This window comes from Cavia porcellus, unplaced genomic scaffold, assembly GCF_034190915.1.
Source record: "Cavia porcellus strain 051 isolate PalLab524CR breed Dunkin Hartley unplaced genomic scaffold, mCavPor4.1 scaffold_49, whole genome shotgun sequence".
NCBI classification, from domain to species: domain Eukaryota; kingdom Metazoa; phylum Chordata; class Mammalia; order Rodentia; family Caviidae; genus Cavia; species Cavia porcellus.
Genome location: NW_026947532.1, coordinates 394,000 through 411,565, shown reverse-complemented (window position 1 = coordinate 411,565; position 17,566 = coordinate 394,000). Strand labels below are relative to the sequence as shown.

At 64.5% G+C, this 17,566-nt stretch overlaps 3 protein-coding genes across 7 annotated transcripts; all 3 read left to right on the top strand.

The window, feature by feature from the left end:
- The first annotated feature begins 86 nt into the window (after positions 1-86).
- On the top strand, positions 87-7,156 carry Ajm1 (apical junction component 1 homolog). 4 transcript variants are annotated; one of them, XM_063244141.1, is made up of 4 exons: positions 87-1,271; positions 1,601-1,779; positions 2,743-2,849; positions 2,921-7,156. In XM_063244141.1, the coding sequence occupies exon 4, from the start codon at positions 2,979-2,981 to the stop codon at positions 5,889-5,891; it is 2,913 nt and encodes a 970-aa protein (XP_063100211.1). In that variant the 5' UTR covers positions 87-1,271; positions 1,601-1,779; positions 2,743-2,849; positions 2,921-2,978; the 3' UTR covers positions 5,892-7,156. The 4 variants fall into 4 exon arrangements, with proteins under 4 accessions (XP_063100211.1, XP_063100209.1, XP_063100208.1 ...); XM_063244139.1 differs by lacking the exon at positions 1,601-1,779; XM_063244138.1 differs by lacking the exon at positions 87-1,271 and having other exon boundaries at positions 1,393-1,779.
- A 373-nt stretch (positions 7,157-7,529) lies between these two features.
- Positions 7,530-8,805, top strand: Phpt1 (phosphohistidine phosphatase 1). 2 transcript variants are annotated; one of them, XM_013156012.3, is made up of 3 exons: positions 7,530-7,795; positions 8,118-8,325; positions 8,565-8,805. In XM_013156012.3, the coding sequence occupies exons 1-3, from the start codon at positions 7,734-7,736 to the stop codon at positions 8,655-8,657; spliced, it is 363 nt and encodes a 120-aa protein (XP_013011466.1). In that variant the 5' UTR covers positions 7,530-7,733; the 3' UTR covers positions 8,658-8,805. The 2 variants fall into 2 exon arrangements, with proteins under 2 accessions (XP_013011466.1, XP_003473156.1); XM_003473108.5 differs by having other exon boundaries at positions 7,610-7,893; positions 8,201-8,325.
- A 173-nt stretch (positions 8,806-8,978) lies between these two features.
- Positions 8,979-17,500, top strand: Mamdc4 (MAM domain containing 4). Its single transcript, XM_013156010.3, has 29 exons — positions 8,979-10,214; positions 10,739-10,846; positions 10,916-11,089; positions 11,178-11,303; positions 11,421-11,551; positions 11,631-11,715; positions 11,821-11,946; positions 12,282-12,419; positions 12,498-12,586; positions 12,666-12,830; positions 12,994-13,155; positions 13,217-13,337; positions 13,429-13,545; positions 13,629-13,760; positions 13,845-13,969; positions 14,047-14,158; positions 14,255-14,371; positions 14,531-14,665; positions 14,769-14,902; positions 14,959-15,178; positions 15,248-15,385; positions 15,484-15,602; positions 15,681-15,771; positions 15,893-16,039; positions 16,198-16,332; positions 16,413-16,540; positions 16,608-16,716; positions 17,012-17,190; positions 17,272-17,500. Exons 1-29 carry the CDS (start codon positions 10,169-10,171, stop codon positions 17,311-17,313), a joined length of 3,651 nt encoding a protein of 1,216 aa, XP_013011464.1. The 5' UTR covers positions 8,979-10,168; the 3' UTR covers positions 17,314-17,500.
- The last annotated feature ends 66 nt before the right edge of the window (positions 17,501-17,566 follow it).

The window sequence follows — 17,566 nt, the reverse complement described above, 5'->3', positions numbered from 1 at the left end:
ACACAGAGGTACTGGCCTGAGTACTTGCCACTCAGTGCCCACCAGGGCCTTGGACATGCTGGTGCCAGCTACCCAGCTGCACCAGCATGGCTAGTGCCTCATGCACATGCCAGTCCAGTGCTACAGGGCTGCACCAGGACGCCAGGGGCCCAGACTTGTGGGACAGAGCAGGTACATCCCCAAGCAGCCTCTCCATCTCCTGGGCAATTGGCTGCAGCTCACTGTCAGCCCCCACACACCACAGCCCCGTTACCATGAGAACCCTCCCAGGCTACAGTAACACTTTGGGATGGGCTGTTGTGCCTACTCCTGCCCACCTCCCCAGAGTCCTAGGGTTCTTGTAGGGGTGCTTTGTGCCCCCAAAGCACCATTGATACCTTAGCCTGACCCTGTAGCCCCTAGCTTGGGGGACCCCTGGTGTAGGGATGGCACAGAACATTCATGGTGGATTTCGCTGGGGCCTGCATCCAATAGGACACAGAGTGGGAGCCACCAATCTGCCCTTCAGAGTCAAGAGAATCTGGGCCACTCCCCAGCTGGCCGGGGTGCACAGGCTGGGTGAGGTTATCACCCCACCCTGTGGCGAGGACACAGGTCAGCACAGGCCTGCCCAGTGGGATGTGCACAGTGGTGGCTGCTTGACCTGGACAGCAGGCCCTGCTGTGTCTGAGCCAGCCATCTGGTCTCTTGTACCTACGGAGTCCTTGGCATCTCCACTCTAAAGTGGATAATGTCCAGCCAGAGGGCAGCAGGGCCAAAGTTGCCCATCTGCTCCTACCTGACCTGACTGGAGGCAGGCTTTCTGGGAGTTCTGACCAGACTCTGCAGCCTGATGGGGTTTGGGGTTCCTCCAGCACCCTACCAGAGGCCCTGCCAAGCCACCAACTACCAGGACAGGTGTCCTAGAGATGAGGCTGGCATGATGGCTGGCTTCTCTGGGACACAGGCTCCCTGTTAAGATCTTGAGACTCATTTTGGGGAGGCTTGAGGGATCTGTCACGCTGTGCTCAGTACAGCCCCACACTGCAGACACACCGAGCTTCCATTCTTGGTCCCCCTGTCCAGCTCCCCTTGAGGCCCCCACCAGGTGCGGCCCCTTTAAGTGCCACCCCATTGGCCGCCAGTGGAGGCAGCACTGAGCGGCCAGGCCAGCACCGGCACTGCTGCCTCGAAGCTTCTCCCGTGCAGGGGACGCACGGTGCCCGGGACCCGGCAGAGTCGACTTGGGTTTGTGCAGCCCATCTGGGTTTGGCAGGTGGAGGAACATCCAGGTAAGAGGCGGAGGTGATCGACTTGGCGTCCTGTCGTCATGGGTAGGGGCCGCCCGAAAGGATGGGGAGTCCCCGCCCCAAGCAGTACAGGCCGGGTCCCCACGATGGCGGCTCCCGACAGGCTGGGCCAGGCTGCGCGGAGAGGAGGGCTGCGCGGTCGTCCGTGTGAGCTCCGGAAGACCTGGGGTCCCAGGACCGCTCCACCCCACCCCCACCGCCACCCCCATAGGGAGGGGCGTTGAGCGCAGCTCCTGACAGCCGCAGTGGCAGAGCCGGCTGTCACCTCCCTGGGGCGGAGCCTCGTGCCCTGTCATCAGCCCAAATTCCAGCCCGGCCTAGCGCTGAGGATGAAAACAGGTCCAGACGGGGTGCACGAGAGACTAAGACGGGGTACAGACTGGAACTTAGTGGCCATGACCCCAAAGCGCAGCCGTGCCTCCAGGAAGCCCCGACACACCTGGGACACCGAGGGCTGACCCCAAGAGGCGTCAGACTACCGTCCTGCCAGGTGAGGGCACGGCCAGGCTGTTTGCCCAGAGCCGAAGCCGGCATCCCACAGTGGGTGCTTAGGTGGGAGGGACACCACCACCTCCTGAGCCCCTTCCCAGCCAGCCCCAGACCCTGGCGCCTTCAGGGGCGCTGGTGGCCCACATCTGAAAGCAGCCTGGACCCAGCCCAGCCTGCAGCCGGGGGCTGAAGAACCTCAGGTTTCCATGGAGCTTCCGGAGCTGGCATGGGGAGGGATCTCCTGGGAGCATTTCCTGCCTCCCAACGCCCCCCCTACCGGGCTGGCAGCCTCCTGGCCTGATGTGCTAGCTCCATAGCTCTCCTGCTGACAGAAAGGGAAGGGGGCAGCATGAGCGCATGGCTCACACGCCCCGCGTGGCCCTGCAGCCCGAGCTCTGGCGGGAGTGTGGGTGAATGCACCTTGCACAGTTGGTGGGGGTTGCTCTGCAGTCTTCCAGATGAGGTAGGTGGATTTCAGGCCCCCACCCAAAGGACGCCAGGGTCAGGGAAGGTTTTCACATAAGGAGTCTGAAGACCCAAGAATGCTCTTTGGAGACATTTTCCTGGCGTGGGTCGCACTGGGAGTTGGGACCCAGGGCACTGCCAGTGTCCCAAATGCAAGGGCTTCTGTGGCACTGCAGGAGGGGCCTGCCGTGCTGATCAGCAGGCAGGTGGGTCCCAGGGCGCCCCTCAGGCTGCACTGCCATCGCAGCCACTCTACCAGGGTCCTGGGAAGGGCCGAAGTCACAGGCATCCGGTGGAACCGATCCCACCAAAGCATCTTCGGAAGGCTGGAAAGAGCCCCTCATTCCAGCTGTGGGCACCAGAGGGCAGCATCCTACCTAAAACCACATCCCGGCCTCCCGCCAGCCTGGCCTGCCAGGAAAGGGATCCTCGCGGGAGTGGGCAGCAGGTACACAAGTCAGGGCCCACAGAAGGTTAACCCTTCCGCCTGGCCTGTTAGAGGTCAGGCTTCTCCTACAGGTGCCTCTGACTTTGATGGCATGGACCAGGCGCCGGCAGCCACGGCCGAGGCCTGCAGCCAGGGCCGCCCCAGCTCCATCACCCCAGGTACTCAGGCCCAGGACCTCGGGTGGGGGCGGCAGGGACCCGGAGCAGTGCTGACCCGCATATTCCCCCAGGGCAAGAGCCCCGAAAGGCCGAGTGACTGGAGCCGCCAGCCTGGGGACATCTTTTAAGATGACCCGCACGGACCCGCCGGATTTGCTGGTGTCGACCGTGTACCAGGACATCAAGGTGGCGGCCCCGGGGCCCGCGTCCAGGCGCCAGCCATGTGAGCGCCCCGTGGCCCGGCCTGCTGCGCCCGCGCCCTTCAACAAGCGCCACTGCCGCAGCTTCGACTTCCTGGAGGCGCTGGACGCGCCCGCCATGGAGGCCCGGCCAGAGCCGCCACCCCCGGAGCCCGCGCCGCAGCGCGCCCGGCCGCGCGACGGGGAACCGCGGCGCCGCGCGCGCTCCAAGAGCGCACCGCGTGTGTCCCCGGGCCTGGCGCCCGCCCCTGCCTCGCCGCCAGTCCTGCAGCGCCGTGCCCAGCGCGCGGCGCGGGCCGAGGGGTCGCCGCGCCGGGACCCCGCGTACCCCGCGCTCCGCGCACTCGCCAACGAGCTGCATCCCATCAAGTTGCAGCCACAGCGGGGCGGCCCCGGCCGAATTGCACCGCTGTGCGCCGCCCCCGGCCGCTGCGCACCACCCGAGCCGCCCGCCGGGCCAGCGCCCCACGTCCGCTGCCGTCTGGACATCAAGCCCGACGACGCGGTGCTGCAGCACGCAGCCCGGGGATCGCGGCCTTGCGGGCCCATCGAGCCCGCGCCGTGGCCCCGCACTGCCCCGCAGTTCCACGGCCTCACGGTGCCTGGGCCTCGCCACGCGGCGCTGTCACGCACCCCTACCCCCACCGACTCGTACTGCGCAGACCCCCGCGCGCTGTACTGCGATGGGGTGCTGCCAGGGCCCCGGGACTACGCTGAGCGCCGAGCTCAACTCTTCGCCGCGCCCCCAGGCCCCACCCAGTTCTTCTACACCGAGGAGCCAGAGGGCTTCGGGGGAGGCTTTGCAGGCAGCCCGGCACCCCCCTTCGAGGGCTACTGCCCCCGGCCCTACCCGGCTGAGGAGCCCCCAGGGCCCAGTCCTCCGCACGGGGGCGGCTACTATGCGGGGGAAGTCCGTACCTTCCCGATCCAGGAGCCGCCCTCCCGCTCCTATTACGGGGAAGCCCCCAGAGCCTACGGCCCACACTTTGGGCCTCGCTACGTCCCCGAGGAGCCCCGGGCGCGCCCCGCCGCCCGCCCCTTCTACACTGAGGATTTCGGACGGTACCGCGAGCGCGAAGTCCTGACTCGAACCTACCCGCATCCGCGCAGCAGCCCGGCCTGGGCCGACTGGGGCCCGCGGCCATACCGCACGCTGCAGGTGGCGCCTCCCCCGGCGCCCGGGCCGCTGCTGGCCTCCTGGCACGGCGGCACGGGCACCAGCCCGCCGCGCCTGGCCACCGACAGCCGCCACTACTCGCGTTCCTGGGACAACATCCTGGCACCCGGGCCCCGCCGTGAGGATCCTTTGGGCCGCGGCCGAAGTTACGAAAACCTGCTGGGGCGCGAGGCGCGGGAGCCGCGGGGCACCTCACCCGAGAGCCGCCGCCCTCCGGTCGTGGTGAACCTCTCCACCTCGCCCAGGCGCTACGCAGCGCTGTCGCTGTCGGAGACGTCGCTGTCGGAAAAGGGTCGCGCCGGGGAAAGCCTGGGCCGCAACTGGTATGTGACGCCGGAGATCACCATCACGGACAACGACCTGCGAGCCGCCGCGGAGCGCCCAGCTGCCCGAGGCTGGGAGTTGCCCGGGGGTCGCGTGCGACCGCTTGTCCCCGCCGCGCCCGAGCCCGCCTCTGGTCGCCAGCGCAGCCTCGAGCAGCTGGACGAGCTCATCACCGACTTGGTCATCGACTCTCGGCCCGCGGCGGGCTCGACCCCAGAGCCCGTGCCAGACGGCCTGGGCCGCCCGCTGCGCCGCAGCCTGCAGGACTCGAGGCCCGCGGGCCCTGGGGCCTCTGCGCTGGCGCCGCCACGCTCGCCCCCCGCGTCAGCTGGTAGCGCTGAGGAGCCTGCGGGCCCGGGGGAGGCGGCCGACGCGTCCCCGGAACCCAGCGCCGACGAAGACGACCTGATGACCTGCTCGAACGCGCGCTGCCGGCGCACTGAGACCATGTTCAACGCCTGCCTCTACTTCAAGTCCTGCCACAGCTGCTACACCTACTACTGCTCGCGCCTGTGCCGCCGCGAGGACTGGGACGCGCACAAGGCGCGCTGCGTGTACGGCCGCGTGGGCAGCGTATGCCGCCATGTGCTGCAGTTCTGCCGCGACAGCGGCCCGGTGCACCGCGCTTTCTCGCGCATCGCGCGCGTGGGCTTCCTGTCGCGCGGCCGTGGCGTGCTCTTCCTGGGCTTTCCCAGCCCGGGCTCTGCCGACAACTTCCTGCGCTTCGGCCTCGAGGGGCTGCTGCTGTCGCCCACCTACCTGTCGCTGCGCGAGCTGGCGACTCACGCGGCACCCCTGGGCAGCTACGCGCGGGAGCTGGCGGCGGCCGGGCGCCTCTACGAGCCGGCAGAGTGCTTCCTGCTCAGCGTGTCGGTGGCCGTGGGCCCGGGCGCCGGAGCCTCCCACCCTGTGCCCGCGCCGCGCAGCCCCGGACCCACGGTGCGGAAGTTCGCCAAGGTGGCGCTGGCAGCCAGTAGCCCCGCACGGCCGCCTCCTGCGCGTACTCGCGAACCAGACATGGAGACGCTTATCCTGACGCCGCCGCCGGGCACCGCCGGCCTGGACCAGGAGGGCGAGGCGGGCCGGCGGGCACGCGAAGTCGCATTCATCCACATCCAGCGTGAGCTCCGCCTGCGCGGCGTCTTCCTGCGCCACGAGTTTCCGCGCGTCTATGAGCAGCTCTGCGAGTTCGTGGAGGCTAACCGGCGCTTCACACCCACCACCATCTACCCTACGGACCGGCGCACCGGCCGCCCGTTCATGTGCATGATCATGGCCGCGTCTGAGCCGCGTGCACTCGACTGGGTGGCCAGCGCCAACCTGTTGGATGACATCATGTGAGCCGGCGGGCCCCAGCCCCAGCCCCAGGCCCACTTGAGTCAGACCCCCACTTCTTCCTCAACCCCCTAACCCCCTACCAGCTCGGCCGGTCTCCAGTCCTGCCCCTGGCCATCCCCTCTGCTCATCCCCAGGCCCTCCTCCCCGCAGGCTGTAGGCTTCGCCTCCGGGAGACTCCTGCTCCCACTACCCTCCCACTGCCCTCCCCAGAGGCCGGTCCTCACCCTCGGTGCTCCCCGCTGGGAGGCGGGGTGGGCCTGAGGACCGTAGGGCTCTGCCTTCACTCCGAAGAGTGTGGCTTGGCAAGACCCCAGCCATACAAATTCAATTCCAGTCCACTACATCACGGGACTCCCCCAGCCTCAGGTCCAGGAGCCCGTGCTGACCAAAGTCTAGCGGCACGTTAAGGGCATCCCGGCCCGCCTGCTGTCTGGATTCACCCCACTCTGAGGCCTTCCTTAAGGAAAGTGGAGAGTGCTCTGGGGACCCTGCTTGCACCATGCCAAGAGAGAAACCTAGGAGTGTCCCTCTGCAGCCCTGGACAGCCCCTGCCAGGGCACCTGGTATACTCCAGGCACAGGGAGACCTGGCAGGGGGAGCAGAGCTTGTGGCCTGCAGGTGCCAGCCAGCGTCAAGATCTGTCTGACTGAGGGTTGGAGCACCTACCCTAGGCAAAAGCCACGACAAGTAGGGATGTGTGACCACACAGGCCCGTTTCTCCCAGGATGACTGGAAGCCTGTGCAGGTGAGGGACCTATGCAGGGTTAAGCACAGAGGTCCTTCAGGAAGTAGCATTCATAAGCCCGCAGCCCAGGGCACCCGAGGAGCGCGTGACCTGCCCCAGAGTCATATCCTTGACTGCACCCTGACCCTGTGCCCTCGCCCTGGCTACGCCCCAAGCTGCTAGGTGAGGCTTGAGCTTGATGTGTTGTGAGCTCCCGCTGAGGGAGGGTGTCCACTCCAGAGGATCCATAGGGGCCTTGCGACAGGGAGGGAAGCGAGGCCAGGCGCTGCAAAAGGGCTCTCCCGGAGTCCCAATCCCTTTGGGCCCCGGGGAGGGGTCATCGAGTGGAGAAGCTGTGGTCCCGCTCAGTCCTGCTCCGTCTGCGCCTGCCCGCGACTTTGCACGCAGCGCGGCACTCTCCGCGCGCCCCCAGCCCCGAGCTTCAGCTCTAGGCCGCACCTGAGGTCCGGCAGGATCGCCCGGGACCCAGGTCACTGCCTGGGCGCGAGCGCTTTCCAACCAAGTAAAATAGAACTTGAATGTACCCGTGTTTGTCTCTTTGTTAGGGGTGCGGGGATCGAGGCCTTCGGAAGTGGGATGGGGATCGGAAACGGAAAAATCGGACGGGGGTCAAGAAAGAATGCCCTCGGTGAGGTGCACGAGGTCGCAGAGGCAGAGGCCTTGGGGCTCTTCGAGGGTCGAGGACAGAGGTCCTGGGACGAGGAGGTGTCAGTGGTGGGGGCCTCGGGCTGGCTGGGGAGGCAACCGGCACGGGTCCTCCGGACCTCCTCCCCTGTCTGGAACGCTTGAATGCCCCATTCCACCCGTGCCACTCTGCACCCCAAGAAAAAGAACTTTTTCGTCGGCCGCATTTAATAAACCTTCCTCCCCAGTCCACCGTCCCTTTAAGTAAGACGGCAGGGACCCAAAGCTTCAAGGACTTAGATTGTGATTGGCCAGGCGGCGTCTCAGGCAGTTAGCGCGATTGGCGGAAGCTCCGGGCCTCAGCAGCATCAGATCGCGGGATTGGCCGCGGCTGCCGCAGCCCGTCTCGGTCTGACTGTAGCAGGCCGGGTGCTGAAAGGGGTCGTGCGACCCACGGGCCGGGCGCTCCGAGGAACATGGCGGCGGCGGACCTCGCTCAGATTCCTGATGTTGACATTGACCCAGAGGGAGTCTTCAAGTACGTGCTGATTCGAGTCCACCCGGCGCCGCCCTCTGGGGCCCCGGCTGGGGAGTGCAAGGAAATCGTGCGCGGCTACAAGTGGGCCGAATACCACGGTGAGGCTGGGCGGGGCCGAGAGCGGCGGGGCGGGCCGGGGCGGGCGGGGGCGGGGCCTGTTGGCCCTTACCTTGTGCGGCCCGGCCAACCTGTCCCAGAGAATGGAGTCCTGAGCGGGAAGTGAGTGTAGGGCCTGCTCCCTCTCTCCCCGTGTCCACAATCGCCCCAGCACCCCCTGTCGCCTTGTCCCTAGCCGCGGGGTTTCCTTTCCACCGCGGAATAGGCTTCAGATCCCTGTGCCCAGAACTCATCCGTGGCCTCCGAGGGCAGCTGGGGCTTGTCCTGAGGCTGCTGTACCCACCGTAGCCGACATCTATGACAAAGTGTCCAGTGAGCTGCAGAAGAAGGGCTATGACTGCGAGTGCCTGGGCGGCGGTCGCATCTCCCACCAAAACCAGGACAGGAAGATCCACGTGTATGGCTACTCCATGGTGAGCCCAGCCCACCAGGCTTTTGAGCCCCCAGCAGCCTGGCCTGCCCTCTGAGGTGTCCGTCTCGGCTGTGTACCCTCCTGCAGCGGTGGTGGCTTCCCATGTGCTCACCTGTGCACTTGCCCGTCCCCAGGGCAGTCAGGGGCAGCTTTGCTTCCTTACCCACACCTGCTCCTGGTAAGGCCCTGGGGACTCACTGTGCTCAGAGCCAGGTGGAAGCAGCACTGTCCTCTCTTCAGGGGTATGGTCGTGCTCAGCACTCCGTCTCAACTGAGAAGATCAAAGCCAAGTACCCTGACTATGAGGTCACCTGGGCAGACGATGGCTACTGAGGCTAGCACCAAGCAGTCAAGACAGAACTCCACCTGCCCAGGGTCACTGTTGAGGAGCTGCCCAGCTCTTTGTTTCTGCACTCCCTGGCAGTGTGCAACCGCTCCAGGCCTGGCCTGTGGGAATTAAAAGCTATAGTATACCTGCTCATCCATGTGTCTTGGCTCCTCTGCCCCGGGTATTCACCTGGAACCCCTAGCCTCTGCCTCTGGAGGCCCTAGAGAGCAGCAGTGCATGCTCAGCCCCTTGGGATCTGATAAGGGGCCCCTGGGCTGTTGCTGATTATGGCCTGATTGCCGCTCTACACACTGCTATCCCAGAGGAGATCTGGGTGGAGGCCTGATAAGGCCTTGCGCAAGTCTGTGCCTGGTGCTCGTGGCCAGCTAAGGCCTGAGATCCCCCCAAGTCCCCCTTTCCTAGAGCTCAGCCCAGCAGTGTGGCAGGAAGGGTTCCAGTGACCACTGTCCTGGGCAGTGACACCAGCTGTCATTGTCAGTCTGTACAAGACCAGCCTGGGGCCACAGGTGACATTACCCACAACCCTTGCATCCAGAATCAGGGCCCAGGGCTGCTCACTGGTGGACACTGAACAAGAGGGTACTCTAAGCTCCTAAGGTCCCCTTTCCCTGGACCTCCTGCAACCCTGGGTGTTGGCCTCCGTCCAGCCCCGCCTCCTTTGCAGGTGGAGATGGTGTGTAGAGACAGTAGGTGTTGAGGGAAAGTTAGGGACACACTGTGCCCCTACCTCACATAAGCCATTGGAGAGGTCCTTGAAGCCACCATCCAGGCAAGTACTGTGAGGACCACTTTGCCAAGGTCACCCAGCAGGTCCCCCTGGGTGAGTCTGGTGGTAGACGTGCTCCTGCCAAGACTGCCTGTACTAGAAAACTAGAAGGTCCCAGGCTTGTGGGACCCTGTGCCTGTCACTGACCAGCTGGCACGTGGCTGCCCAGGAGGACTTTGAAGGCTGAACTAATGAGAGGGAGGGGATCAATGGCCTGGGTTCCAGGAGGTGGGGCCTGTGCCTGGACCTGAAGCAGAGCACCCCAGGGCTCCCGGTAGCAGGCTGCCTTGCTCCATATGTGTTCCGGGCAGGACCAAACCAGGGCGTGAGAGAAGACACCCCACACTGTGCAAAGCCTTGCCCATGGGATCCCAGCCCAACCCTGCTCTAGTGGGACCCTACTAAATTCCTTGCCCATCTCCTTGTCCCAGTGGGAGGAGGGTAGGGACAAGGGTACACAGAGTGCCCAGGGCCTGACCTTTGGTCAGAAGAAGCCAAGCAGGTGGGAGCTGAGCCTGGCAGGGGGCCCCTCTTGGGGACACTTTTACAGCCGGATGCTTGGTCTGCACCCCCCAGTGTGGGGCCCAGCCAAGTGGCTGCAGGCACAAAAGGGTCCAAGCCCTCCCAGGCAGAGGCAAGTCTGTGTGGCCACTGTGGGCGGTCACCTAGACAAAGTCCCCACCAGGGCATACACGCTTCTGCCACTGGACCTCGATCTCCACCCTGGCCATGCTGCTGCCTGCCTACCTCCTACCTGCACTGGTCCTGCTCACAGGTGAGTTGGGTGTTCTCACCCGGGGCACTGGGCTGATGCCCAGCTCCACCAGAGGACAAGGACAGCCTGCAAGGGAGACAGCCAGGAAAGCCCATAGACCAGGGGTGGCCTAACTAACATGCCTTCCCTCCCCTAGGTGAGAGGGTCCTTAGTTGGGTACCCACCCAGCTCCCTGATCCTTCCCTTGTCCCCTCGGATGTGAGGCCGAGGTCACCATTGATAAGTCACCTGGAAGCCACAGGCTGTAGTCCCCCTTCTCCAGCGAGTGTCCCACACCCAGTACCATTTCCACCAGTGCCCACGAGCACTGTGCCCACCCTCAAACACAGCCTCCAAGGGACTGGAAAACAGCTTGGAGTCCCCATGGAGATTGTTTGTGGGTCCAAGACCTCCATTTTACTGCTGAGCCCCAAAGTTGGTGACAAATGTCTTGAAGAAGGGTTTCCCTGGCCATGGAAGTTTCAGAAAAACACTGGGACAGCCAGCTGCCCTACCCAAGCCCACTTCGCTGTCTCTGCCAGCAGCACAGTCCCTGGGCAGAGCCTGGAACCCTGGTCCCTGCCAGAGCCCCATCGAGGCACAGTGTAACTTCCTGTGTGACTGCAGTGACTGCTCTGATGAGAGCCAGTGTGGTGAGCTGGGCTGCAGGGCGGGCAGGAGGGTCAGTGGGGCTGCCAGCACCTGAGCCGCCACTCTCCCAGGTTACAACGGGGCCCCGCCCGGCCCAGGAGCCCCCTTCACTTGTGACTTTGAGCAGGACCCCTGTGGCTGGCAGGACATCAGCACCTCGGGCTACAGCTGGGTGCGGAACCGTGCTGGAGCGCAGGCTGAGGGTCCTGTGGCTCACACCGACCACACACGAGGCACTGACCTAGGTGAGGGTCTGAGTTTGTGCACCCCCAGCTGCTCCCCATGCTTCTGCAGCCTCTGTGCTACCTCCTGACCATTCCCCATTCCCCGCAGGCTGGTACATAGGTGTGGGAACTCACCGCGGGACAGAGTCCTCCAGTGCGGTCCTGCGCTCCCCTGTGCTGAGGAACGCAGGCCCTGCCTGTGAGCTGAGGCTCTGGTACCACACGGCCTCTGGAGGTGCGAGTCACGGATCTGACACTCAGGGCCAAGGGCAGCTGAGGGCCAGGAAGGAGCCCTGGAGGAGAGTTGGGGCACTGTAGGGCTGAAACCAACCCAGAACCCCTCTTGCCACAGATGTAGCAGAGCTGCAGTTGGAGCTGACCCACAGTGCAGAGACGCTGACCCTGTGGCAGAGCTTGGGACCATGGGGCCGTGGCTGGCAGGAGCTGGCAGTGACCACTGGCCGCATCCAGGGGGACTTCCAAGTGAGCAGAACATCTGGGGGCAGGGGTGAGGGGAGTGTCTGAGCCCTGACTGAAGTCTAAGGATGCCCACTCTCCTCAGGTGACCTTCTCTGTCACACGCAATGCCACACACAGAAGTGCCGTGGCCTTGGATGACGTGGAGTTCTGGGACTGTGGGCTTCCTAGTAAGGCACCCAGTTGTGGCCCAGCCCTAGCAGGTGGCTCCAGGGGCCTCACTGCCTGCTCCTCAGCACTGCATCCTTGGTCCCACACCTGGTTACCTCCCCTAGCCTCGCAGGCCATCTGCCCCCAGGGCTACCACCACTGCAAGAACGCAGCCTGCATAGAGCCCCACCAGCTGTGTGATGGGGAGGACAACTGTGGGGATGGCTCTGACGAGGACCCGCTTACCTGCAGTAAGGCCTGGCTACTGAATGGGCGGGGACGCAGAGAGGGACAGGGAGGCTGGGACCTGACCTCCTGGGTGCTTCACAGAATGCTGGGGAAGCCAGGGGGAGTGGCACATGCCTATACAGTCCCCACTTTAGGAGGACGAAGGAGGAGGATCACCCAGCCTGGGCAACTTAAGCAACCATGGGAAAGCCCTGGGTTCAATCCACAGAGCTACGACAAACAACTGGAAAACAAAAAGCTTGTCTGGGAGCACGCACCTTGGCATGGTCCTTCTGCAGCGAGGGTAGCAGAGGCTAGAGAGCTGCAGGTGGCCCTGACAGCCCTGCCCCCACCCTAGGCCACCACACAGGCACAGACTTCGAGACAGGCCTGGGCCCGTGGAGCCACTCAGAGGGCCCAGCCTGGAACCTCAGCACCGGCCTCCCCAAGGGCTCTGCCTGGCCACATAGAGACCACAGCCGGAACAGTGCAAAAGGTGAGGCCCACAGGGACCCAGCCACTGTCCTGGTCACCCAGCCACAACCAAGGACAGAGCCCATGCTGTCTCCTCCAGGGTCCTTCCTGGTCACCACAGCCAAGCCGGGCAACCCTGCCATCCTCCTCAGCCCGCAGCTGCAAGCCTCAAACTCCCACAACTGCTCGGTGAGACACATGAGGGCACTGGGTTCTTGGGCTGCCCACCCGGCACCTGGGGTGCCCTGACCAGCAAAGTCACTTCCAGCTCATCTTCTACCACTACCTGCATGGATCCGAGGCTGCCCGCCTTGAGCTGTTCCTGCAGACAGAGGGTCCCAGGGCCCCTGTCCTGCTGCGGCAACGATATGGCGAGCTGGGAGCAGCCTGGGTCCGAGACCGGGTGGACATCCAGAGTGCCCATCCCTTCCGGGTGAGGCTGGCCAGGCAGTGGTGGGGGACACAGGCAGGGCAGGGGAGGGAGCTGGGGGTGCCTTACACAGACCTGAGTCGGGTGGGCTACATGGGCTGGGGAGCATACCCAGGGAGCTCAGAAGGGGACCAGGCACCTCTAAGCACTCCACACACACTCTCAGATCCTCCTGACTGGTGAGGTGGGTCCTGGAGGCGTTGTGGGGCTGGATGACCTCATCTTGTCTGACCACTGCATGATGGACCCAGGTGACCTACTCAGCCTGGCTCCACCTGCCCACCTGCTGGGAGAGGCACAGCCCCATGACCAGCCTGACCCCACTTCTGCTCACCCTAGGGACGCTGCTGCCACCTGTGCCTTGGCTTAAAGCCCCCCACGCCCAGCAGTCCAGCCTGCAGGGTTCCTGCAAGCCTGGGCAGCTGGCCTGTGGGGAGCTATGTGTGCCCCTGGAGCAGCTGTGTGACTTCCAGCCCCAGTGCGCACTGGGCGAGGATGAGCTCAAGTGTGGTAGGCTGGCTATGGCCTGTGCCCATGCATGGTAGGAATCTGAGGAGGCAGGGTCTGGTGGCCCAGCCCCTCCAGCCCCACTCTGTTCCAGGCACCACAGACTTCGAGTCCACCACGGTTGGGGGCTGGGAGGACGCCAGCATTGGGCGACTGCAGTGGAGGCAGTGGGCAGCCCCAGAGAGCAGTTGGCCAGGCAGGCCGGCTGCAGGTGAGCCTGCAGGGGGTCCCAGGCCCTGAGCCCAGTGGGCTCCCTATAAGGAATAGCTCTAAGCCTACTCTATTCTTGCCCAGGGCACTTCCTGTCCCTGCAGAGAGCCTGGGGGCAGCTGAGGCCTGAGGCCCGGGCCCGCACCCCAGTCCTGGGCCCCTCTGGCCTGCACTGTGAACTCCACATGGCCTACTACTTCCATAGTCACCCCCGAGGTATTGTCCCATCCCCCAGCCCACGGCACCTGGGAAGGGGGGTCCACGAAGACCCACCCTCCCCTACCCTCTCCCTGCTCCCAGGCTTCCTGGCTCTGGCTGTGGTGGAGAGCGACTCCCGGGAGCTGGTATGGCAGGCTCCCACGGGCAGCTCTGGGGAGTGGACAGTGGACAAGGTCCTCCTTGGGGCCCACCGAAGGCCCTTCCGGGTGAGGAAGTCATCCTGGGTAGGGAGGGCCCCTAGAGAGCTGGCCCTGACTTACAGCCCCCTCCCTCCCCCCTGAAGCTGGAGTTGGTTGCGCTGGTGGACTTGGAAGACCCTGGCCAGCCAGGAGCTGGGGTGGACAACGTGACCATGAGGGACTGCAGCCCCATAGTGACTACTGAGAAGGACAGAGGTCCCTCCCAGCCCAGCCCACCTCCAGGGGGCCCTACTTCCTCAGGCTTGGGAAGCTGCAGGTGGGGACTGTACTGACACTGCTGTCCATCCCCAGAGGTCACCTGTAACTTTGAAAGAGATATGTGTGGCTGGCACCAGAGCCACCTCACAGACGTCCACTGGCGCCGGGTGGAGAGCCACAACTCTGGGTACGATCACACCACTGGCCAAGGTAGGAGAGGCCTCAAAACCAGGGACCATGGCACCCTGGAACATGGGAGGCTTCAAACTGATGGCCCTATTAGCACTGGGACCTCAGGCCTTCGAGTCTCTGACTAGGGAGTTTTAGGCCTTGAAAACCACCCTGCAGCTCACCTGGTGCCCCACGCAGGTTTTTTCATGCTTCTGGACCCCACAGAGCCTCTTACCCATGGCCACCATGCCTACCTGCTCACAGGGCCCCAGGTGCCAACAGCCCCTGAGCAGTGTCTCAGCTTCTGGTTCTATCTGCATGGACCCCAGATTGGTAAGCAAGTACTTGGGCTGGCTGGGCATCAGAGGAGGCCCACCAGGCCCAGAGGAACCCAGATTTGGAAGCTGTGGTACGTCCAAACCCCACCTTCCTCCAGGGACACTGCAGCTGGCCCTGCGGAGGGATGGGCAAGACATTAAGCTCTGGTCTGAGTCAGGCACTCATGGCAACCGTTGGCACCAGGCCTGGGCTACCCTGCACCACCAGATGGAGCCTGGCTCCAAGTACCAGGTGAGCCTGGCATGGGGTGGGGAGCCAGGCCTAGCCAGCTGACACCCTGCCTGCAGCTGCTATTTCAGGGCCTCCGGGACGGGTATGAAGGCATCATGGCACTGGATGACGTGACCATACGCCCTGGCACCTGCCCGCCCCCCTGGCGCTGCTCCTTTGAGGATTCTGCCTGTAGCTTCTCCTCAGGCGGGCAGGGCCTGTGGAGACGCCAAGCCAATGCCTTGGGCCACTCTGCCCAGGGCCCCTGGACAGACCACACCACAGAGACAGCCCAAGGTATGGTGCCTGCTCCAGGGGCAGGCACGGGGGACACAGGGAAGTTGGCTGATAGTGCCCCCTCCCCAGGGCACTACATGGTGGTAGACACAAGCCCAGATGTGCTGCCCCAGGGCCACATGGCCTCCCTGACCTCTGAGGAACACTGGCCCCTCCTCCACCCCGCCTGCCTGACCTTCTGGTACCACCTGAGCGCACGCAGTCCAGGTAAGGGGCCACAGGGGGGTGCCCTACTGTGGATGTAGGGGTACCAGGGGCCCATGCCAGCCAGGCAGCCAGCTGGCCACCTCCTCTTGGTGCCGCAGGCACTCTGCAGGTCCGAGTGGAAGAGGCCAAGTGGCGCCAGACACTCAGCATCAGCGAGCCTGGTGGGCCTGCCTGGCGCCTGGGCAGCATGGATGTGCGGGCCAAGCAGGCATGGAGGGTGAGTGTCTGCACAGGATGGGGATGAGGGGCCGTCAAGGGTCACCCACACCTGGTGAAGCACTTGCCTCGCCCCTAGGTGGTGTTCGAGGCAGTGGCCACTGGCATGCAGCACTCCTACATTGCACTGGACGATGTTCTCCTCCAGGATGGGCCCTGCCCTCAGCCAGGTAGCACCCTGCTGTGGCCCATGGGTACCTAGCCCAACTCCTTGGTCTGAGCTCTATCTTCGAGTGGGAGGTGCCTGGGGCTGGCGGCCAGGGAATGCCACTCACCCTGTCTCTTTCCCAGGGTCCTGTGACTTTGAATCGGGTCTGTGTGGCTGGAGCCACCTGCCATGGCCAGGCCTGGGTGGGTACAGCTGGGACTGGAGCAGTGGTGCTGCCCCGTCCCGGTACCCCCGGCCCCCCGTGGACCATACCCTGGGCACCGAGGCAGGTGTGCACAACCAACAGCTGGAGCTGGGCAGACTCAGAAGTCACAAAGCTACTTGACCTGGCTGGCACCATGCACCACCACCCCCTCTGACCAACCTCCACCCATGCTGCTCCCTGTGGCTTCTGGGATGCAGCTGCCACTTGTCTTCTTGTTCCCAGGGCACTTTATCTTCTTTGAGACTGGTGTGCTGGGCCCTGGGGGCCGCGCAGCCTGGCTGCGCAGTGAGCCCCTGCCGGCCACCAAGGTGTCCTGCCTGCGCTTCTGGTACTACATGGGCTTTCCTGAGCATTTCTGTGAGCACTGGCCCGGGGGCCTGGGTGGGAAATGGCCGTAGGTGCCGAGGCCGAGGCTAAGCCACCCTGTCCCTCTCCAGACAAGGGCGAGCTACATGTGCTCCTGGTCAGCATTCGGGGCCAGCTGGCTGTGTGGGCCAAGGGTGGCCGGCTGAGGCACCAGTGGCTGGAGGCCCAGGTGGAGGTGGCCAGCACTGAGGAGTTCCAGGTGAGGCCTCGGGGCCTGGTGGGCCACGCTCCCCGCCCCTGATGACAGCCTCTCCCTCCCTCACCAGGTGGTGTTTGAAGCCACCCTGGGCAGCCAGCCAGCACAGGGGCCCATTGCCCTGGATGACATTGAGTACCTGTCTGGGCAGCGCTGCCAGCGGCCCACACTGAGCCCAGGTAAGCACCGACCCTCACCCTGCACTGTGAAGCTGAGGCCACTCTCTGTGCCTGCCTCTCCCTAACCTGGCCTTCTGGGGGACCCCTATACACTGCCCCAGGGATGCCAGCCCCTGTGATCCTCAAGTAGCATGGGACTTACAAGCTGCCATGCTGTGAGGAAGGGAGATGCAGAGGGTTGGGTCCCTTCCCAGAGATGCTACACCCAGCAAGGGCACGGGGCTAGGCAACCCTGGCTTCCTCATGCCCTGAGCTCCCGTCCTGGTTCCTGGTCCTTGTGCCCTTTTGACTACAGAGGACACAGCAGTGCCCGTGTCAGTGGAAGCCACAGTCAGTGGGGCCCTCATCTTCCTCATGCTCCTGGTGCTGCTGGGACTAGCAGGATGGCACTGGCTGCAGAAAGGAGGGGGCTGGCCCTCCTGGAGGAGCAGGGACTCTGCACCCTCCAGCTTTGACAACATACTCTTCAATGCGGTAGGAGCCCTGGGCCAACATGGGCTGGCACCACAGGGCCCGCCCTTCTGTCATCCCCATGAAGCCCCTCCCTTCCTCCAGGATCAAGTCACCCTGCCTGCAGCTGTCACCAGGGACCCATAGATCACCAGACCAGCCCCAGGCCCCTCATGCAACACCTCACAACCACACATCCCCTGCACCGTGTGCCCCCCTTCCCACCCCCGCCTGCCACCCGACAACCCCCATCCTCAGCATCCTCCAACCCACATCCTCCGCCTAACAGTGCGGGTCCCAACCTCATAAATAAATACCCCAACCCTCCCTGGCAGCCCGACGCTCAGGCTGAATCAGTGTGTCCACTTCTGGCCTCAGGTCCAGAGGGAAATATGTGGGC